Source organism: Marmota marmota, unplaced genomic scaffold (genome assembly GCF_001458135.2).
Source record: "Marmota marmota marmota unplaced genomic scaffold, marMar, whole genome shotgun sequence".
Taxonomy (NCBI): Eukaryota; Metazoa; Chordata; class Mammalia; order Rodentia; family Sciuridae; genus Marmota; species Marmota marmota.
Genome location: NW_026000102.1, coordinates 7938371 through 7959785, shown reverse-complemented (window position 1 = coordinate 7959785; position 21415 = coordinate 7938371). Strand labels below are relative to the sequence as shown.

Genomic DNA, 21415 nt, shown 5'->3' with positions numbered 1-21415 from the left:
GGTTGGTTTAGGGGTTTGGATTTTAGGTTCCCCTTTGTTTGTACATTCCTTGTCCAGGCTGGGCTCCCCACAAGCAGATCCTGGGGTGAGGACTCAGTTTTTCTGGGAAATTCCAGGAAGTCATATGGGGAGCTGAAGGTGGAAGGGAAGGAGAGTCCGGGGCTGAGCCAGTGAGGTAAGAAGGTAGGCAGGGCCTGGCTTGTGGTTGCCAAGGAAGCCTCCCTCAGCTCAGTCCACAATAGCTGAACTACGGAACCAACCTAGGTGCCTTTCAGTGGATGAATGGATAAAGAAAATGTAGTACATAAAACAATCGAATATTGCTCAGCCATGAAGAAGAATGAAATTATGACATTTGCTGGTAAATGGATGGAACTGGAGAATATCATGCTAAGTGAAATAAGCCAGTCCCCCAAAACCCAAAGGCTGAATGTTCTCTCTGGTATGTGGATGCTAACTCACAAAGGGGTGGGGATAGGGAAGAATAGAAAAACTTTGGATTAGACAAAGGGGAACAAAGGGAAAGGAGGTGGAATGGGAGTAGGAAAGATAGTAGAACGAACCAGACATTACTATCCCATGTTCACATATGATTACACGACCACTGTAATTATACATCACGTACAACCACAATAATGAGAAGTTATATGTTGTACATGTACAATATGTCAAAATACGTTCTACTGTCATGTATAACTAATAAGAACAAATAATTTTTTAAAAATCTGCTGGTGCCTGTTGGTATGCGGGTGTGCATGCAGAATCCCACTCCCATGTGCCATCCAGGTGCATGGAATGCCGTCCAGGTGTGTCGGCAGGTCATTCCCCGCCGGGTGGTATAGCAGCTTAACCTTCTTTGACAGCCTACAGCTACCAGGGTGGGCTCGGGGGGACTGATGTTGTTCCAGCCTTGGGAGGGCATTAGCTCTTCAGGGAGAGGCAAGCAATCAGAGGGGCCTGGGGATCAATCCATGGGGGACAGCCACCTGGATGCCCCACCAAGACCTGACCTTGACCTTGGGTCCCACTCCAGCTGAAGCCACGGGTGGGGCTCTGCTGCTCTCCCCTCCTGCAGGAGGTGGAGGCAGAGAAACTGTGACCAGGAGGCCCCTGATGCACTTGGCTTCCAGCGCTCAGGAATGTCCCTCCCCTTACCATTTGGAGCAGTGCTTGGCAGCAGCCTCCTGACCACTCCCCTATGTCCCAGCTCACCCCCAGTGGCAAATGCAATGTGCCCAGGGCCCCTGCCTCAGCTGGGCATCCAGAGTGGATTCCAGTGCCAGGTCTTGTCACCACTCTGGCTCCCCGAAGCCAATCCAAGATGGAGTTTGGGACAGAAACCGTGTGTCAGGGCTGGACACTGCAGCAGGAAGAGGAGGGGGACTGGGCAGAGGGAGCCTCTCGCCAGCCCTGAGGGGTGTCAGATTCCCCCTGGGACTTCACTGTCCCCTCCTAGCGTGGACCGCAGGTGAGGTGGGTTTGCAGCAGTGGCTGCTCTGGAGGGCTGGGTGGTCCCTGTGTGTCTTGTCACTGGAGACCCCAGAGATGAGATGATATCTGTGTCTCCCCTCTTCTCCAGGAAGGGGTCCCGGTCTCCTGCCCTGGGAAGCACCAGGGCAGGGAAGGCCGGGTTTGGCCTGTCTGCAGGTTCAGGTACCCATGACTCTGTCCACACCTGTCCAGAGAATGCACTGAATGCCCTGTGCCTGGGGCACACTGTTCCTGAGATGTCATAGACTACTCTTGGGGAGCCGTTCCCACCCCATGGTGACCTCCCATGTGAAATTCTCCAGAGAGACAGGAGGATGTGTATGCATATGTACATACTCTTGTCTCCCTTTCTTTCTGGTAGTGATGGGGATGTAACCCAGGTCTTCATGCATGCTTGGAAAGCACTCTGCCACTGAGCCACACTACCAGCCTTTTAATGTTATTTGGGGACAGGGCCTCACTAAGTTACTGAGGCTGGCCTTGAACTTGCAAGCCTCCTTCCTCAGACTCCTGAGTTACTGGGATTACAGCTGTGTGCTGTCTCGCCCCACTGGGATGAACCTCGAGGACATAACTAACTCTTAAGTGAAATACGCCAGAAACAAAATGAGAAATTGCAGTCTGATTCCACATACTTGAGCTATTTCAAATAGTCAGACTGTTAGAAACAGAATAGAAAGTTGGGTGCTGGGCTGGCGGAGCGACCTCAGAGAGGGAGGACAGGGGCGCTGTTCAAGGGGAACAGAGGTTCTGTTTTGCAAGATGAGAGTTCTAGAGGCCTCTGGCACAACAGGGTGCACACATTAATACTACTGTATTGTGCACCTCAAAATGGTTAAATGATGAAATCCCAGCTACTTGGGAGGCAGGAGGATGTCAAGGAAAAAAGGTTAAAGGGTGTTTTAGTTGTTCTAGGATTTTTCTGTTCTTTCTTCAGTGATCAGAAGAGACACAAGACAGAAAATATCTGATTACTCTCAGGGGCCACACGGCCTGCCTGGAGGCCACACAGAGGTGATGTGGGAGAGGCGAGAGAGGGCAAGAAGGTGAGGACCTGTGGCCTCTGCCCTGGGCCCTGTGTGCTGCCCCTGCTGGCTCTGAGGCAGCCAGGGGAAAGGTGGGGTACTGCCTCAGCTCTGACTTGGCTCCAGGGGTGCAGCTGAAGCATGGATTGTGAGGCCACCGAGATGTCTGGGACCTTGCGTGCTGCAGCCTAGAAGCGTCAGTTCAGGGACTAGGGGTCCATAAGGCTAAGCCTGTGGTCCATGGCTGTGAGCCACAGGCAGGAGGGAGTTGCTGGGTGTGACTGTCCAGGGCCACAAGGACATGGTCTCTAACTTGCTGGCTTAGACCCGGACCTCAAACCCTGGGCTTGGATCTGGGTGCTGTGGCTCACCACATCCTGTGTTGTGGGGAAAGGTGTTCAATGCACACAGCACGCCGCCTCCAGGGGGAAACAGGGCCAGAATGCAGCCAAAGTGAAGGAACAGGATCCCACTCCACCCCCCAGACCCAGAGCCAGGTTCTCTTCCAGTCCTGCCCTGAGCTCAGCCAGGAGATGTCCCTGTGGTCAGCACAAATCTTTCAGCATCAACAGCTGGCCTGGACCCGAACAGGGAGCACCCTGCAGCCTTGGAGGTTCTGGCAGGCAGAGGAGGGAACTAGGTGGGGCCTGTCATGACTGTCCCTGAGGGCAAGCCCAAGAGGGACGGGAGGGGCACCGTAGCCCGCTAGGGCTCTGGTCTGCACTTGAAAAACCTGAGGGCTGTGGCCAGGACACTGGCTGGTTGGGGCAGAGAGGATCTAGGCTGGGCTTTGGGGCTAGCACTGCTGCGTGGTGGTTCAGTAGACCTGGGTGGGAGGAGCTGGCACACTTCTGGGGAGGGAGCAGGCAGGAGCAGAGGTCTGTGCGCCACTCTGGCGCCTGGGCACATGGATCCCAAGAGAGCCAGCTTTGCTGTTCTGAGTGGAAGGCAGGTCAGGTTTCCTCAAGAAACCTCAGAATAGCCCCTGGCTGCCGAGGAAGCCTGGCCCTGCCTCCCAGCAGCAGTCCGGTCCCAAGGCTGACTGCCGAGGCCACCTGGGCTCACGTTCAGCAGTCTCCTCCCTGAACTGCCACTCTCAGCCTGGCTTGTGCAGGCGGCTGGGGTCCTGATACCCTGACTCAACCAACCTGTCTTTGGGAAGTTTGGGCCTGTGGGGGTGGAAGGGCATCTAGGCGAGGCCCGTCAGGGGCCCTTTCACAACAAGTCTCACAAATAAGTGACACCAGCCTAGGAAGAGGGTCCCCAGAACACAGGAAAGCCAGCTCTGGGGGTGGCCAGCCTCTGGGGGGATATCCTAGGAGGCTGCACCATGAAGAGGAAACAGCATCAGGGCCCCGCAGCTGGCCAGTCCCTCTCTGTCCTGTGCCTGTCTCTGGCGTGCATCTTAGGGTAAGGGGATGCCCAGGCCAAGGAGACCAGGAAGGGGCCTGTGGGGAAGGGCTGAGCTGTCCCAAAATAGGGCCGGTAGGATTTCCACCCATAAAAGGCTTCTGGAGCCTGGACCCCAGGGACCCCAGGCAGCTAAAACACAGCTGCCACCACTGGCCGCGTGCTCTGCCCACAGGGTCCCTGCGCCAGTGTCGCGTTGCTCTCCTGACCAGCCACAGACATGGTAAGGCTGCTCCAGCACCAGAGAGCCACTGGGGGCCGACTGGGTGGCTGAGCCCGAGCTGGGCAGCTGGGCAGCTGGGCAGTGGGGAGGGGGCTGGGGTAGGCCTCTGGGCGAGGAGAATGGCTAGAGGGGGCCTGGAGGTATAAGGGCCCCTCCGGGAGCCTGAGCAGCAGCTTGGGGAAGGGGCTGAGGAGCGGGTGGAGGCCGAGACTCTGCCACCAACACTGCCCTCTGCGTCTTTGTGCCCCACCAAACCCTTGCTGAAGGTTCACCCAGGACCACTGCTGGAGGGGCCGGCGGAGGGGGCCGGCGGAGGGGGCTGGATGCAGAGGACTCTTCCTCAAGCTACCTCTGGGGCCCTGGCTGCAGGCTGGCCTTCACCTGGTCTGGTGGGGCTCCTCCCTACACTGTTGCCCAGTGCCCTTTACCTGGTCTCACCTGGTGTCCCCTGCCTTGGCCCTAGGCCTGGCCCACGGCTCCTGCAGCCTTGCTGTTTCCCTCCTGCTCACCTGTGCCCTGGCTCCTGGGTGCCCACCTGGTCCCCTTACCTGAACCCTCTGCCTCACTTGTTCTTGTCCCTTTCAGAGCCCTGCTCACCCTGAAGCCCTTGCTCATCTAAGAGGCTTGCTCTGTGCTGGGGTGGGGGCGTGTGTGTGTGTGCGTGTGTGTGTGTGTGTGTGTGTGTGTGCTGCTGGGGATTGAACCCAAGGGCCTGGTGCAAGCGAGGCAAGCCCTGTACCACCCCTGGAAGACCTCCTCTTTAAGCACATGGGTGCCCTGAAGGGTGGCCAGGTGCACAGACCTGGACAGTGGGCCAAGAGAGCCCCTGGTGAGACTGGGTGCGGCTGTCCCCTGCAGACGGAGCGCCTGTCAGCTGAGCAGATCAAGGAATACAAGGGGGTCTTTGAGATGTTTGATGAGGAGGGCAACGGGGAGGTGAAGACCGGAGAGCTGGAGCGGCTCATGAGCCTGTTGGGCATCAACCCCACCAAGAGCGAACTGGCCTCCATGGCCAAGGACGTGGACAGAGACAGTGAGCTGGGGCCGGTGGCACAGGCGGGGTGCAGCCCGGGGTTGGTTCACGTATGTGAAGAGTGGGGAGGAGACAAAGCCACCGGAGGGGTGGAGTGGGGCCCAGCCCACCCCTTACTTGAGGGGGACGGGGGACGGACTTCTTGCAGACAAAGGCTTCTTCAACTGTGATGGTTTCTTGGCGCTGATGGGGATTTACCATGAGAAGGCCCAGAACCAGGAGGGAGAGCTGAGGGCAGCGTTCCGGGTCTTCGACAAGGAGAGCAAGGGCTACATCGACTGGAACACACTCAAGTAGGGTGGAGGGGTTGGAGGGTGGGGTGGGCACAGGAGGGCACGGGCAGGGCCCATGGAGTGGCTCAGTGTGAGGATCCGGCAGGTACGTGCTCATGAATGCAGGTGAGCCCCTCAATGAGGTGGAGGCCGAGCAGATGATGAAGGAGGCGGACAAGGACGGAGACGGAACCATCGACTATGAGGGTGAGTGGGGCAGGGCCTGGGGCTGAGCGGCCAGGCCATCCAGGCTGCTGACCCGTGCCTCTGCCCCCAGAGTTCGTGGCCATGATGACCGGAGAGTCCTTCAAGCTGGTTCAGTAAGAGCAGCTGCTGTGGCTATAGGAGGCCTGCCACTGCCTGCCCTGCCCCTAACTGTGTCAAATAAATGCTGCAGTCTGACTCCTGTGTGCTTCACTGTCCCCAACCTGGAGGGAGGGGTGGCCATGGGGTGGGTCTGGAGAAGCGTCTTCTAGGGCAGCCACAGGCACATGGCCCTGGTCACTTCTGCTGAGACACTTGACCTGGTCTCTGAACAGAAGCCTAAAGGTCAGATGGCTTCATGCTTGCCCTGCCTGCCACACTGGGGGTAACTGCCTTGGGGCCCTCCTGGAGCCTCGGGGTCCCAGAGCCCTTTCCATATAGGTAGAGACCATTCAGACATAAATTTTATTCTGTCTCCAAAAAGCCATGGACACCACAGAGGGCCCCTAGGGCCTCCTCCAGGATGAGGACCTGATGGGGCCTGGCCAGGGGCTCGAACTGAGAGCATCAGCCCGCCCTCGGGGGTGGCTGACACAGGGCTGGCTGGCTGGGTGGCTGGCTGGCTGGCTGGCTGGCTGGCTTGCTGGCTGGCGTGCCAGGTCTGCAGCAGCGGTCTGGAGGGCTGACGTCCCGGGGGAAAGCAGGATGGGGCAGGCTGGGGGACCTTGGCTCCCGGAGTCAGGCCTCCAAGTGCTGTGGCTCTAGGAGGGCCCTTCTGCCTGCTTCAAGGGGCAGGGACTACTGCTGGGCTGTTGAACATTGGGGCTTGGCTCCGGGGGCCCTGGAGTGGTCTCTAGGCCCGAGGTCCCAGGAAGAGTTCCAGGTTTCTGGGAGGGGGCCAGCTCCTCTTCTCTGGGTTTTGCCATCTTGATGGCCTCATCATAGGAGGGTGGCAGCTCAGGTGCATATAGGCTATAGGCAGGAGGGACCATGGAGTCAAGGTCCAGCTCCCCAAAGGGCAGGGGCAGCTGCATGCCCAGTGGGTACTGCACGGAGCTGTAGGCTGCAGGGAACCAGAATGCGTTTATGGAGGTGTGGCTGGCATTCACCACCCTAAGCCCCCACCCACTGCTGGCTGGTGGGCCACCAGGCACTCACAGGTCACAGTGCTATGCACAGGGCTGTCACTGTCCACAGGGATGACCGTGAGGTCGCAGGGCTGCCATGCTGGGGGCAGGTGTGTCTGTGTGTGCACCTGCTTCCGGAGGCAGCAGAACCGGACGCAGCTAGCGGTGACTCCACACAGCAGCAGCAGGAGGACAGCGAGCAGGATGAGCCTGGCAAGAGGAGCAAGGCCCACCACCAGACTGACCCTCGGCCACCAGGCAGCTGCACCCTGGGGCCAACTGTGGCCCAGCCACCTAAGATGGGACAACAGGCAAAAAGAAACCCAGAGAATGTCTTTCCATGCCAGAGACCTCCCTGGCCAGGGCCAGACTGGAGAAACCCGCCTGCTCTGGCCGCCGGCTGCTGGGCCTGCCCTACTGTCTCTCCAGGGCTGGCCAGGGGTGGCCTTGGGCTCAATCCCAGGACACACTGTCCCCAGTCAACTGCACAATCCTTGTGCCTTCTGGTGGCTGTGACCAGGCTTTGCTCTGAGCCAGCCCAGGGCCCTGAGCCTTGCCGGCAGCACCAGCAGAGGCGACTAGGTGCCGCGTGGGGTCTCATGTTTCCAACAGGGTCTCTCCCGGAGGTGAACCATCTGAGCAGCGGCTCTGAGCAGCGGCCTACTTACCCCACGTGCCACAGGCTGCTCCAGCGGGCCTGGGAAGGGCACCTGCAGGGACAGCAGCACCTGGAGCAGGTGGGCACCGGCCCCCGACGACCTCACCACCCAAACCTCCCCGCGGCGCGGGCTAGGCCCCGCCTCCCTCATCCCCACTCGGACTTACTGGTCCGAAGGGTCGCAGCTGCGGTCCGCGGAGCCCAGCGCCACCTGCGGGGACAGGGATGAGCCCAGGCGGGGCGTGGCCGAACGCAGACCCACCCCGAGTGCCCGAATCCTCACGCGCGGTCCCAACCCACCTGCGGCAACGGCAGGAGCGGCAGCAGCAGCAGAATCCCACGGGCAGCAGGTGGCCCCGGGGCCATGCTCCGCGCTGACGCCGGAGCCGAGCCTGGCTGGCTCAGGGTTTTACGAGGCCCCGCCCACCACGGCCCGCCCGCTCCCGGGGATTGCTCCGCTCCGTGCGAGCCCCGCCCCTGACGCCCCGCCCCTGCCCCGGTCCCGCCCTTGGAAAGCCGGGGCTCCTTGCAGCCCCGCCTGGTGTCTCCCAGGCCCAGGGTCACCCAGGCTTGAAGCGGGCCTCCTAGGCCGTGTGCCGGTAGGTCTCCTTGGTGCTGCGCTGGCCTGCCCTGCAACTGGCTGAGCTTGGCTGCTGACCCTCCTTCCTCCTGCCTTGACTGTGCTTGATCTTGCAGGGCCAGCACCGGCGTGGCAGGAGGAGTGGAAGGAGGAGTGGACACCCAAGCACAGCCTGAGTCTGGGCCAGAGCCTGGAGTCCTGAGCCAGGTATGCTCTGCTGTCTCACAGCAGGGAGAATCTTCCGTGGAGTACCTCCTTCTGAGGCCTGACATGGCCGGTGGACCCTGCCACCCCCTCCCATCTGGCCAAGAAGCACATCTAGGGTCTGGGGGCCGGGAGGGGGGCCAGTCAATGCTGGTCAGCCCTAGTGGGGGCAGCAAGGGGCCTGGGTCTGTCACTCTTTGGTCTTCTGGACAGAAATCCTGCAAAATGCTACAGCGTCCATGTCACTCAGAGGCAACAACCGGCTTCTAATGCCAAGGGCACTGAGCAGGCACCAGAGACACTACCCCTCCATTTGCTCCGACGGCTGGCCCTGGGTTGGGATGGCAGGGGGCCAGGCTGGCTTTGTGCCCAGCAAGTCACTCTCTTGAGGAAAAGAGCTAGCAGGTGGTAGGTGGGTGTGTAGGAGCATCTCAGGGCTGGAAGTGATTTTTCTCCCTTGGAGCGTGGATCAGAACCCAGAAAGCAGAATCCAGGGTTCTCAGACAAGCTGAGGCCCAAACTCACAAGCTGGGCCTCATTCTGGCCCCTGGATGGGCCTGAGTGAGGAGTACAGGTGAGCTGGGCCCTTGACATATTTGCTAAATCCTTGTTTGAGGCCAGGGTCCTGGGACTTTGGAGGTCCCAGGAGGACTAAGGGGCCTGCCCTGGATTTTGGAGTCCCTTCTCCCCTTCTCTCTTCTCCCTGTACCACTCGGAGCCCGGGTCAATCCCAACTCCAATCCTGTGCCCCCAGCGCCCTGTGCTGCCTGCTGTTGTCCCTGTGATCCAAGTTTGGGCATCTCCCTGTGTTTGGGCAGATTCCCACCATCCAGGAGGTCCCCGCCCAGCAGGTTGCTGCTTCATAAATGTGCACGCACGCAGGTGTGTAGGTAGGGGCTACTTCCCAGAGCTCTATCCTGTCCGCTGGGCTGGTCATCCATACGGCAGTGGCATGGTTGGCTCCTGGAGTTTATTGACAGGCCTGTGGGGGTGGCTTTCCTAGGGGCCTCCGAAGTCTGGGCAGGTTCTGGTGAGTGTGGGTCTCTGGCCAGGAGCAGTGTGAGCTGACCAAGACTTATCCCTGGTTCTGAGGGCTCAGGGAGAGGGGTGCTCTTGGGCCTTGGGCTTGTTGAGTCCAGTGCAGCAGGAAGTGGCCATGGATTGGCGAACCCTGGTCGTGGGGCCATTCAGGAGGCTGACTATTTGAACCTGCCCAGCAGGGGATGCCCAGGTCCCGGCCCCTGGGGTGTTTGGCCAGGCCGACAGCCTCTGAGGGCTTTAGGGGTGGGTGGGAGAATGCCAGGGGCTCATGGAGCTGCTCCTTGGTCTCAGGGGCCAGTCACCACATTGGCTACAAAGATGACCTTGTAGGTCTCCTTCACGTCCCCTTTGAGCTGCAACAGGGCTGATACCATGAGAGGATGGTCCGGCTAGAACAGGAGGGAATAGGAAGGAGGGGACTCTCAGCCGGTGGGCACCCTGGGCAGAGGCCCCTCTTTCCTGCCGTTCTGCCTGTCTTGCCCCCACACTGGTGGGGCAGGGCTGGCACCCTCCCAGCCTGGCGCTCCCTCCGGCACCTACATCAAAGTCCGGAGCGGGCACCCAGGAGATGCTGATGGTCTTGGTCTGTCCGCGCTCCACGATGCCCTTGGAAGGCTCTATGGAGAAGCCCTTGTGCTGCAGCCACGGGACACTGTCCAGGCTGAACTCCACCATCTGCAGGGCGTCGGCATGGCTAGAGGGTCAAGGCTAGGAGAGGCCAGTGCTGCCCAGGGCAGGGAAGGCCAGGGGTGCCATCACCTTCTTCGGAGATGGTTGGGTGGTCCTGATGCAGCCCACCTGCAGCTCCCGGGTGGCGGGTGGGGCTGGTGTGTCTGTGTCAAACTGGACGTAGTCCAGGGTCAGCAGGATGGGTTTCAGCTCCTCCACGTCTGGAGAGGGAGGGACTAGCTGGGACCACTCTGGTGGGTCCCAGGGCAGTGAGGGCAGTTGCCGAGGGTCAGGCAGAGGGCTGGAGGGCAGGCTGGTTGGCAGTGCCAGTCCTGCCTGGCTCTGCAGGTGATGAGCAGGGAATCCTGCCATCCTCTGCTGGGCCTGGGTGTGCCCACTTGCCTGCTACTCCCTGAGGTGGTTATGACCTCCTCTCCCCTCCCCATGCCAGGCTCACCCTCTCTGTGCTCTGGGTCGAGGGCAGACGTCACAGTGAGAGACTCCACGGGCACATCCAGTGGGTCTCCGCCCTCCACGAACATCATGTGCTCCCGGGCAGCACCCTGCAGGAGGATCTGGTGGGAGATTTTCTGGGGACAAGAAGCAGAGTTGTCTGTCCCTCTAGCTCCAAGGCAGGGGCTAAAGCTGGCTCAGACTGGAGCCCCATAGGACCAGTGGTGCTAGACTGTCTACCTGATGACCCCCCAATGTGATGCCCTTGGCCTGGGAAGTGGGAGGCACAGGGGAGGGTTAGGGAGGGGCAGGTGCCTGGAGGAGGGGGAGCTGTCCCCTGGAGCACCTTTCCGAAGAGCACCACTTGGAGCCGGTCAGAGAAGTAGAGGCTCTCGTGGTCCGGGCTGAAGGTCACAGTGAAGTCCTGCGCCTTCCCCGGCTCCATGACACCTTCCACTGGGACCACACTGAATACGCTCTGGCCATTGTGGTTCTGTGGGCCTGCGGGTCGCGTCGGGCACTGGATGTCCCCAGTCCTGCTGCTTGAACTCCACCTGCAGCCTCAGCACCTCCCCACCTGACTCCCCATCTGGCCCTGGCGCCTCTGCACACCAGTCCCTCCCCACTTACTGAGTCCCCCAGCCCAGCCACCCGTCCTGCCCACAGCTCCCGCACGCCTAATGCTCGATGCTCCCCCCGGTCCCGCTCTCCTCCCCTTCAGGCCCAGGCTACCCGGCACCGTTCCTCACGGCCCCAGCGGCTCACCAACCAAGTCCGTCCTCTGGGTGGGAGAGGCCAGGAACTGAGGCAGCTGCTGTCGGGCCAGGGCCCTGGTGCTGGAGAGGCTCTCCAGCCGCATGGAGAACTTGATGGGGAGCGAGGAGTCATTCTGCAGCTGCCAGGAGGGCCTGGTGTCACTAACTGGCCCACACCTGGCCTGTCCTCTTCCTGTAGTCAGTGCCTGTAATCTGGTCACCTGCAGCTGCACTCCACTGGGGACCAGGTGGCTACACCTCCCAGTTCCACCTGGCTGTGTCTCCAACCAGTGCTTTGGGCTGTGGGTACCTCCTCCATCCCGCCTTAGCTCTTTCCCAAGTCGGTGGCCGACTTTCCTGTCCAGCCATGTGACCAGCTCTGTGCTGCCCTCAGTCCTGAAGGCAGAGCTCCTCTTTAACTGAACGCACGCCCTCCCCTGTCTCTTCCCCGCCCTCACTGCCCCTGAGAGCTCCTTCTGAACAGGACTTCCACCCTGGCTCTGCTCCCGGGATCCCACCTGAGCAGTCTGGGAGGCAGAGGTCCTCTCAAGCTGCTTGAGCCCAAGACTGGGGCAGACCTCAGAGGGGCAGCAGGAGTCGGGACCTCCCTCATGCACAGGGAGCCCACAGGATAGGGTGGCCTCTTCCTGGAGGTCTGATATACTTCCTGCCCCTCAGGGGTTCCGGAATCGAGCTCAAAAGGACCCAGTGTTCAGTACAAAGCAGGAGAGTGGTGGCAGAGCGCTCCAAGCAGAGGCCCCGAGGCAGAGGGCGCAGGAAGGGACCACCTCAGCTTTTGCAGAAGCCAGGGCCCCACGTCCCCTACTCGAGAGGGCGGCAGCAGAGAGACAGCTGCTGGGGACAGCCTGTGCCTCCACTGGCTCCCCAACCAGCTGGGACTTCTAAAAGCAGGGCTGACCCCTGGCAGGACTGCTCACCTTGAAACTCGAGGAGATGGACTCTCTGGCAAGCACATAGCCCATGCTGAGCACATGGCCTTCAATGGAGCATGAGACCATGGACGCCACGCCCAGGCCCGTGAGGGTGAGCGTGAGGGTGCCTTTCTTGCTGATGATGTCCAGTGTCTCTTGAGCCTGAGGAGACCACGTCCCTTAGCAAGGAACAGCCACCTGTCTGCCAGGCACGTGGTGAGCCCTAGTTCTGTCTGTGAGCAGCTGCCTGGTGGCCTGCCCCTGCAAAACAGCCCTGGGACCCTCGCCGCCCCTGACGTGCCAGCAAGGGCATTAGGAGGGTGTGCTGCCCAGACTGCTCCATCAGTCCGGGCCTGAGGGCGCAGTGGTGTCCGCAGTGCCCAGAGCCCAGGGCTGCAGCGGGGGACTCCCAAGGCCACACCTGCTTCCCAGGACCCTGGCTCTGAGGGTCTGGGGGCTGGCGCTCACCAGGATGCTTTCGCGGGGTGAGAAGGACAGCATCAGCACCTGGGTCTCGCCTGAGCACAGCTTGCTGAAGGGGTTCAGCAGAGCAAAAGGGCCACTGGGGTTCAGCACCGAGAACTCCACCTGAGGCCCACGTCAAGGAGGGAGACCTGACGGCTCCGGGCCCTGCCCAGCCCCACCCAGACCTGCTCCCGCCCCAGCGCTGCCTGCGCCAGGTGTGGACCAGGATACGGCAAGGTCCTCGGGGCAGATGTTCTGGAGGGAGATCTTCTTTACACCACGGTGTCCTGAAACGGCAGGGAGAGTCCTGTCAGTCCTGGCCCAAGGAGCGTCTGTCCCTCGGGTGGAGCATGGCTGGTGGTGGCTTGGTAGGGCTGGGTCCCTGGGGTAGGGGAAGGAGGGGTGCTAATGTCAGGGTCAGTCAGGACTCACCGACAGCAACATCGCCAAAGTTGAAGGTGGTCTTGCCTTTGTTAGATGTCACCACGATAGACGGAGCCACGGCTGGACACCACAGCTCCAGGTACAGGGTGTTGTGGGGGCTGGGGTAGGCAAGGGCACACTGGAGGCACAGCGGGGCAGCCATGCCCACCTGGGCTCCAGATCTGCTCAGTAGTTGAGGAGGGGCAGCAATTTTGCAGCTAACCGTGCCCCTTCCTGGCTCAGTGTCCCACACCTGAAACTTAGGGGTTCGGATCCCTTCCTGTCCTTGACGTCACCACTGGCCATGACACATGGGACCACAAACTTGTCAAACTTCGCCTGGAAAGTTCGGACCAGGGCAGACTGAGCAATCTGGTACTCATGGGAACTGGAACGAGAGGGACAAAGTGTGCTGTGGCCCCTGCTCACTGCCCACCTGGGCCACAGGTCCCTGCTGGGCTCCACAAACGGGATCCCCAAGGACCTGCTTCCTAGGACCCTGGGCTCAAGTGGCCTCTCCAGGGGGGACCACAGGGGTAAGGGTCCTGGGTGGTGGCTGCCCTGTGTGCTCCGATGAGCGGGTCTTCCCCCCTCCTCCGGCCGGCGAGCTCCTCCCTGCTCCAGCCCCTGGAGTCAGCCTAGGAAGGGGATCTGTTCAGAGGGTGACCAGGCCCAAGAACGGCAGCCGGTGCCCAGGAGCGAGCACCTGGATGGGTGCTGGGAGCCTGCAGGCCTAGACCTCCAGCACGAGTCTCAGGCAGCTGTGCGGCGGTGGCCTGTGGGGAAGCCCACTGGGGCCGGGGGCGACCTCTCCCAGCCCACCTGACCCTGAGCTCCTGCTTCTCCTGCTGGGGGGCGTGGGAGGTGACAGCCTGCAGCATCGGTTCCCGGGTCCGCAGTCGGAGCACAGAGAGGGACTGTCTCCACAGCTCCTTCTTTTGGCTGAATGTATCCTTTCGGAACTGTGAGGGGGGCGGCTGGCTGTGGGGCTGTTCAGGTGCTCTGCCCTGTGTCTGCAGACCCCACACTGCCCCTGAGGCTGCTCCGGGGCCCAGTCTCGCAGGCCCAGCTGACTGCTGAGGGGCAGGTCCCACCAGTTCAGCTTTGGAGCAAACAGGACCCAAGAACTGCCTCCAGGAGAGGCCAAGGGCAGGGTTTGGGGGTCAAGCAATGAAGACAGGTGAGAGTGCGGGGCCATGAGCCCCAGTGCAGAGACCCCAGACTGCCCACTGACTCACGTCTGCAATGGGGAAATTGAGGCAAAGAGGGACAGGGAGTCTGTGGACCGGGGTTCCAGGTCCCTGGAGCCTCTCTGAGCCTCTCTGAGCCTCTCTACCTGCAGAAAGCCTATGCTCCTGGCACTTATGTGTGCACCACAGAAAACACATGGCCAGTCAAGGAGCGACCACACAGCTCTCCAGGGTCAGTGCCGTGTGCACGAGCCGTCTGTGGGGCGCGTCTCCCTGAGGCAGCTTCTGTGCCTTCCCCTGGTGGTGAAGGGAGGCTGTCCTTGCATTTATCCCAGTCCTGCCCACGTCAAAGTCCTGGCCACCCTCTGGGGTGGCCCAACTCCCGCTGCCCAGTGCTGCTTTCAGGAGGAGGGAGGGGGTCTTGCAAGAGGACCTTCTACCCTCTTGAGACAGTGCCGGACTCTGCCTGCACTCCTGTACCTGCCCCCTTCCCCCGATGCCCACCTTGCCCCTCCCTTGATGCTCCACGCACCAGTTTGTTCTGGATTTCTTTGTTCAGGATCTGGAGGGCTTCCTCGTGGATCACCTCATGGGACAGCACAGGCCGGAAGGCCACCTGGACCAGGCATCTCTGCAGGGAGACACTGGGACTGCCACCCTGCTCAAGGAGCCCAGAGGGCACCGGTGGCCCTTGCTGGTGCACTGCCCTCCTCAGCTCCCTGCTCCCTCCCTTGGCCCTGGGTACTCCTAACAGCTCCCCACTTTGAGATTTCAGCCTAGATGTGCCCCTTCCAGGAAGGCCCCCCTGACCACTGCCCCAAAGAAAGGGGGGTGGGCTGCAGCACAGGATATCCAGCCTTCCACCGTGTGGGTGGGCACTGAGAGCAGGGTCCTGAGTGGGCCAGGACCTCACCCCTGTCCTTGAGGCTCAAGTGAGAATGAAACTTCCTTTCCAGCCCCTGAGTGTCAGGGTGAGTTCTTGTCCCCAACTCGAGTCCTGTGTGCACCAGCCTTTCCACTCTGGGGCTCTGTTAGCCCGTCTGCAGCGAGTCCCAGAAGAAGTCTTCTCCAGGACAGAGTCCAGGAGGGCTCACTCACCACCCCACCCCACCTGCTCAGCACAGCCAAGGCGTGGGGGCACAGGATGGGACAGAGGGAGAGAGGAGGAGGGAGGGAGAGGGGGAGGGAGAGACAGCCACCACCTGCAGCACCCACTCGGACACGGGAACCCTTATCTAAGTAGCATTTTCTGTTTAGTGAGCAGCATGTTACAGGCCTGTGTCCACTGAGAGAAGCCCTGCTGGGTCCAGGCAGAGCACCCTGGGCTCCTAGGACAGGCCCTACTGAGCCTCCCCATGCCCATCCACTGTGAGGTCTCGTTCAGCTGGTTTGAGGCCTGCCCACCCTTCTTCAGCCCCCAGACATGTGCCTGCCGGGGCAGCTGCCGGCGATGCTCCCTGCCTGCCGGTCAGGTGGGCCGAGGGCAGGTGGCGGAGGGCACATGGCCAACCCCCACTCGGTGGCTGTGGAGGCTTCCCAGCCCTGCCGGGGCTAAGTCCCTGTGTGCCAGGGTGGGTCTGACCAGGCACCCCACCCCTCAGGGCAATGGCAGGTGGCCCGAGCCTTCACCTCCAGCCCACTGGACTAGCCCCTGCTCACCTTTCCTGGCAGCACGGTCCCCACCAAGGGTGAGATGGTGATGGGCAAGTCCGAGGGCAACAGAAACTCAAAAGACATGGCTCCCACGGGGGAAGCCTCCTCTGAGCTGACCCGGGGCCCCGAGCGGGGCAGGGAGCTCGCACCCGTGTGGGAGTTGATGACATACAGCCTGGCCACGGAGGTGTCGTACAAGGAGGTGGCTGCGAACTTGATCTGGTAGTGGGACAGCTCCAGAGGCGGGTGGACACCCACAGCTCGGCAGGACAGCTTGAAGCACCTGCAAGTCACCGGTGTGAGCAGGGCCTAGTCACACAAGGGCGTCCACGTGCCAGGAGGGTGGCCAGGATGGGCACTGCACAGGCCCGGACCTGCTCCTGAGTTGTCACAGTGGCTTGCTACCCTGTGGATATGTGGGAAATACCCTGCCTCCCTGTGCCCGATTTTGGTAGATGGCTAAAACAAGCTTAGGTGATTGTAAAGGAGGCGATGGATTTGTGGTTTATTGTTTTAAACATTTATTGACATTTAAAATTAAAACTTAGCTCTAAATCGACGCAGGGAGTCCTGCATACCATAGTGAGATGATTCCTGCCACCTTCCGTTAAAGAACAAGAACAGAAATTCACATTTTTGGGGAGTGCACTAGAGATTGAACCCAGGGGTGCTCTGTCACAGAGCCACACCTCCCAGCCCTTTTAATTTTATTTTTTATTCTGATACAATGATATTGCTAAGTTTCTGAGGCTGGCCTCAAACTTGGAATCTTCCTGCCTCGGCCTCCCGAGTCTCTGGGGTTACAGAGGTAGACCACCATGCCCCGTGAGATGCCCCTATTTTGACCACTGGGAAAGTTCACATCCGTGTTTTCTTTGCACTTCTGTGGCCACAGCACTTTCCCCATCAGCATTTATCTACTTATTTATTGTGAACCTGGGGGTGCCTTACCGCTGAGCTCCATCCCCAGCCTGTTTACTTTTGAGATGCGGACCTGCTAAGTTGTGAGAATGGCCTTGAACTTGCAATCCTCTTGCCTCAGTCTTCTGAGGCCCTGGGATTACAGGTGCCGCGTCCACGGCCTGGCTTCCCCCGTAGCTTTTATCCCGTGGTGTGTGTGGGGGGCGCTGGGCTTTGAACCTGGGGCCCAGTGCATGCCAGGCAAGTGTTCGGAAGGGAACGGCATCCCAGCCCCGAATGCGTTATTTTTTATGCTTTAAAGGGTGGTACTGATTATCTTGTCATCTTGTTCTATAATGAAAATGTGTTGCTGAAAATATTTCAATACATATTTTTATAATCTGTGACACAGGCTCTAAATATTAAAAAAAAATATCTCTCTGGGTGGAGATAGTCACATTATTATTAGTATTCAACTAATTGAAAAATATGAGTGTGTCAAGCGTGTGAAAATCGCACATGGGCTGCCAGCTCTCGGCTGCCCCCTGTGGGGGCCGGGCGGCAGGCTCACCTGTTCACCTCCGACTTGCAGACCAGCTCGAAGCTGTACTCCCTGGCCTTGGTGGGCTGGAAGACCACATCCAGCTGCAGAGCCTCCAGGGGCAGGACTGTCCCAAAGCCGTCATTGGGCTGGATGTCCACAAACTGGGAAATGGAAGACACCAACTCCACAGTGAAGACGGGGCAGGTCAGCAGTGTGGGGGCGTGTGGACCCACGTGCAGGGTAGGTGTGAGGGCACACGGCTGTGAGACGGGGGTCGCAGGTGAGTGTGCCTGAGATCCTCTGTGTGTGTGTGTGTGTGTGTGTGCGTGTGCGCGCACGCGCACAGATGTGAGCAAATGTGTGTGAGAGTGGATGTGGGGGCAGCCCGGGAAGGGAAAGTTCTGGAAGGCAGGGATGGGTGAGGGTCCGGAGCCCCATGGGTGCCCCCCGCCAGGAGAGGGAGAGAGCTGGGGAGATGAGGACCAGGGAGGGCGGCAGGGCCCGGGAGAGGGACCGCTGGGCAGGGCGGCAGGGTGTGCAGGCAGGAGGTGGCTGGTGCCTGGGCGCCATGTCTGGGGCTGAGCTCAGCGGGCACCTTGGGGAGTCCGACGAACCCAAACTCCTGGGGCAGGAGCGAGTGGTTGTAGAGAACGATCTCGGCCCTGATGGCCTCGTAGATGGTGCAGTGGCCAAAGTCCAGCTCCGAGGGGCTGAGCTCCAGGTCAGAGGTGGTGACGATGGCCTGCACGGTGAAGCCCACTGGCTTTATCTGTGGTACAAAGGGTGGGTAAGTGTCCCCGAGCACCGTCCCCCTCCCCTGCTGTGCAGGTGCCCGGTGGCAGGAGGCAGAGCTGCCCGGCAGGCCACAGAAGGCGAGGATGGGCGCTGCAGCCAGGCGCTGCCTCGGAGGCCTCACTGGGCACAGGGCCTGGCCCCCTGAGCACTGCTCCATTCCCCGGGGGCAAGCGTCCCTCCCAGGAAGAGCCCTGTGCAGACCTGGTCGGCCACCCAGATGGTCATCGGAGCCTCCAGGACTCTGCTCTCCTTGTCAAAGTACTTGCCAGCATCTTCAGGGAGGGAGTGCCTGCAGGAGAGGGCACACCGACTCACCTCTCTTCCTTGTCAGGAGACAGCGGGGAGGCTGGCCCAACGTGGCGCTGTGACACCCTCCAAAGCCACACAGCAGGGGACCCAGGTGCGCAAGCTTCTCCAGGAGGCCGCGCACACACACAGCTGTACTTAAATAAACAAGCAGGTTCAGCAGCTGTGTTCAAGGTGGACGGGGAGTGCCACTAGACAAGTCCCACACAGCGCCTTGCAAAGTCAGTGTAGAACAGGGTCTGCTCTTGCCAGGCGTGTGGCACACCCCTGCCCTCCCGAGCCTCGGTTGGAGGCCAGCCTTGGCAGCTTGGCAAGACCCAGCCTCCAAACAGGACTTGAGCTGTAGCTCAGTGGTAAAGTCTCCTGGGTTCCATAAACGAAACAACAAAATGGTTTGCTCTCTGATTACAAAAGGAAATTCGTATCATTATAGAAATATTGGGGAAAAAATACAAGAAAGAAAGAAAAAAACGCCCTTTGCCATGATGCCTCGCCCCCAGGCAAGTCCCACAGCTCTGGCTTCCACAGACGGCCCAGCACCCTGCTCCCGCCCAGCCGCTGGCCCACGTGTCCTGCCGACAGCCTGAGCCCAGACCCTGACCCCGGGCACTGGGCTGAGGCGACGCACCGGGGCAGGAACTTGAGCTGCACTGAGTAGGACGACTGGGCCTGGATGTAGCCCATCTCGGGCAGGAGCTCCATGTGGCCTCGCAGCTCCCTGCACACCTCGAACTTTAGGCGCAGGGCCACCTTGGAGCTAAGCAGGTCACAGGGCGCCCGTCAGGGGTCCAGGCCTGACTGGACAGGCCTGAGTGCGAGGCGCTCACAAGAGCGCCCCGTGCACCTTTTGCAGCTGCTTCTTACGAGTCACTTATCTCTGAGATGAAAACTGACGGGAAATTCTTAAAAATAAAAATAACTGAAATGTGCCCCAGATTTGAGAGGCTGGAGTGCTTTTGGGGGAACCTCCTGCCAGGGACACATGGAACTGGAGGGGGCTGGGGCGCTGCCTCCCCCTGCCCAGGGCTCTGTCTGGGCACTCTGGAGGTTCTGGGTGGCCGGGCCCCCAGTCAGGACCGGCCAGCGGAAGCCAGATGCTCCCAGCTCTCCTAACCCTGCTTGCCCTTGGGGTCTGCCAGAGGCAGCTGTGGTGGCCCGCCTCCCTGTGGTGGCCAGCCTCCCTGTGGTGGCCAGCAGCCCCTGCCTGCCCCTAAGGTGTCCTTCTTTGTCCCTGTGAAAGGAAGCGCCATTCAGTCAAAGGAGGGAAAGGAGGCCCAAAGAGGGAGGACCAGGGAGGTAGTCTGCCTGGGGTTTTGTAGGCAATGGTTCCAGAACCTTCTAGAGCCTTCAGGTTCCTCTTCAGAATGCTCTGCATGCTCCTGTCTGTCCTGTGGCTGTACAGGGTCTGGGACTGGTGTCCCCCAGACCCCACCCAGCCCTGACCCTGACAACCGAGCCCGCAGTGCCCCAGAGAAGGAGGTGGAGAAGTCAAGCCACAGTGGTCCGGGGAGCAGCGCCCCGTGGGGAGCCCACAGCTGGCCAGGCCCCAGGTGACCTGCCACCGGGAACCTGGCCTTCATGAAGGGAGGACGCCTGGTGCTCAGAGACTGTGTCCTCCCGACCCATCTGGCTGGTGGCCAAGTGCTGCTGACCACCACGCATCCCTCCCAGATCCTCTTCTGTGGCCCCGTCACCACTACATTCTGTGTCCCCGAGGGCACTGAGACCCTTGCCTGGCGCCTGCAGTGGCTGAAACAACTTTCTGCAACTCAGGGGCCTAACATCACACAGACCCATTCTGTCAGCACCTTGGGGTTCAGAAGTTCACAGAGGTGTGGGCAGGCCAGTGCTTCTGTAGCTCCAGGGGTCCTTCCCGCTTTCCAGGGCCTCCTTTTCCATCTTCAGGTCTGTCCGGCCCTCCTGCCTCCCGTGGTGGCAACCCCCATGACCCTGGGACCTCCCCCATGTTCAGGATCTCCTGCCTTGGTCGTCCTAGGGGACCCTTGGCAAGGGCTATTGCTGGTCCACAGGTGCGGCGCTCCTGCTGGCCACCAGGGGGCTCACCGCGTGTAAATGGGGACGGAGTCCTGGTAGAGCCGGTCGTACATGCAGATCTTCAAGTCCACGTTGGGCTCGGGCACCCAGACTGGCACATCCAGGGCCACGCCTGTGGCTCTGAAATACAGCTGAATTTGGACATGTGACTCAATGGGAGTCCTCCCCTGCACAGCAGCCAGTGCTGAGAGAGTTCAGCAGGAAAATTCAGTGGGTCGGCTTCTTGTAACTCAAATTATAAATGTTGGAAGGTCAATAATGACACCAAGCCACATTTCAGAGTTCTGAGGCATTTTTTTCATGTCACTATACTTTAAAAAAATATTTATTTATTTAGTTGTAGTTAGACACAATACCTTTATTTGCCTGTTTGTTTTTATGTGACGCTGAGGATCGAACCCAGGGCCTCGCACGTGCTAGGCAAGTGCTCTACCACTGAGCCACAACCCCAGCCCCTCGTGTCACTATACTTTAAAATTATTTTTATTAACAAAAATTTCAAACTTAAAACAATAGAATAGAGCCCGTCACAGGGGCACCACCTGTATCCAATCCCACCTACCTGGGAGGCTGAGGCAGAAGGATTGCAAGTACAAGTTCTGCCTGTGCACCTGAGAACCTGTCTTAAAATTTGAAAAAGAACTGGGATGTGGCTCCGTGATAGAGCACTTGCCAAGTGTGCACAGGCCCTGGGTTTGGTCCCCAGCATTGCAAAAAAGCAAAAACCCAATTTTTCATTACACAATAATGCACTATACAGAAAAACGTAACAATTTTACCCATTAGGTGTAAAAATTTTATCCCTGATACAGACTTGTAGCTATAAAAGAGCTCGGAATTCTTGCAGGGGCACTGGGGGAGTGGAGGCAACCGTTTCCTCATCTGTCACTTTGTCCCCAGACTCCGACTCCTGAGATCTGGGGAGTCTGGGTAAGAAGAGTAGCTCAGTGGAAGAGCACCCCTGGGTTCAACCCCCAGGACAAAAAAAAAAAAAAAAAGACAGAAAA

At 59.8% G+C, this 21415-nt stretch overlaps 3 protein-coding genes across 6 annotated transcripts in view; 1 reads left to right on the top strand and 2 right to left on the bottom strand.

Annotated features, from left to right (window-relative positions):
- The first annotated feature begins 3516 nt into the window (after positions 1-3516).
- Positions 3517-5982, top strand: Calml6 (calmodulin like 6). Its single transcript, XM_048783812.1, has 4 exons — positions 3517-5182; positions 5331-5475; positions 5561-5661; positions 5732-5982. Exons 1-4 carry the CDS (start codon positions 4918-4920, stop codon positions 5776-5778), a joined length of 558 nt encoding a protein of 185 aa, XP_048639769.1. The 5' UTR covers positions 3517-4917; the 3' UTR covers positions 5779-5982.
- Positions 5983-6109: 127 nt separating this feature from the next.
- Positions 6110-9041, bottom strand: Tmem52 (transmembrane protein 52). 4 transcript variants are annotated; one of them, XM_015501502.2, is made up of 5 exons: positions 7744-9041; positions 7611-7654; positions 7454-7495; positions 6817-7079; positions 6110-6721 (listed from the first exon to the last, which is right to left on the bottom strand). In XM_015501502.2, exons 1-5 carry the CDS (start codon positions 8293-8295, stop codon positions 6420-6422), a joined length of 1203 nt encoding a protein of 400 aa, XP_015356988.2. In that variant the 5' UTR covers positions 8296-9041; the 3' UTR covers positions 6110-6419. The 4 variants fall into 4 exon arrangements, with proteins under 4 accessions (XP_015356988.2, XP_015356989.2, XP_015356990.2 ...); XM_015501503.2 differs by having other exon boundaries at positions 6817-6995; XM_015501505.2 differs by having other exon boundaries at positions 6489-6630.
- A 137-nt stretch (positions 9042-9178) lies between these two features.
- The window catches only part of Cfap74 (cilia and flagella associated protein 74), a 42718-nt gene continuing 30481 nt past the window's right edge, over positions 9179-21415 (bottom strand). Inside the window, exons 20-38 of the mRNA XM_048783571.1 lie at positions 20418-20539; positions 18982-19110; positions 18249-18336; positions 17848-18021; positions 17280-17512; positions 15815-16091; positions 14688-14786; positions 13788-13927; positions 13219-13353; positions 12975-13084; positions 12774-12829; positions 12546-12665; positions 12084-12239; positions 11156-11285; positions 10737-10891; positions 10395-10527; positions 10028-10158; positions 9809-9943; positions 9179-9657 (exon numbers count right to left, since the gene is read on the bottom strand). Of these exons, the coding sequence (XP_048639528.1) occupies positions 9556-9657; positions 9809-9943; positions 10028-10158; positions 10395-10527; positions 10737-10891; positions 11156-11285; positions 12084-12239; positions 12546-12665; positions 12774-12829; positions 12975-13084; positions 13219-13353; positions 13788-13927; positions 14688-14786; positions 15815-16091; positions 17280-17512; positions 17848-18021; positions 18249-18336; positions 18982-19110; positions 20418-20539 (2625 nt within the window). The 3' untranslated portion in view covers positions 9179-9555. The remainder of the gene's footprint in view (positions 9658-9808; positions 9944-10027; positions 10159-10394; positions 10528-10736; positions 10892-11155; positions 11286-12083; positions 12240-12545; positions 12666-12773; positions 12830-12974; positions 13085-13218; positions 13354-13787; positions 13928-14687; positions 14787-15814; positions 16092-17279; positions 17513-17847; positions 18022-18248; positions 18337-18981; positions 19111-20417; positions 20540-21415) is intronic.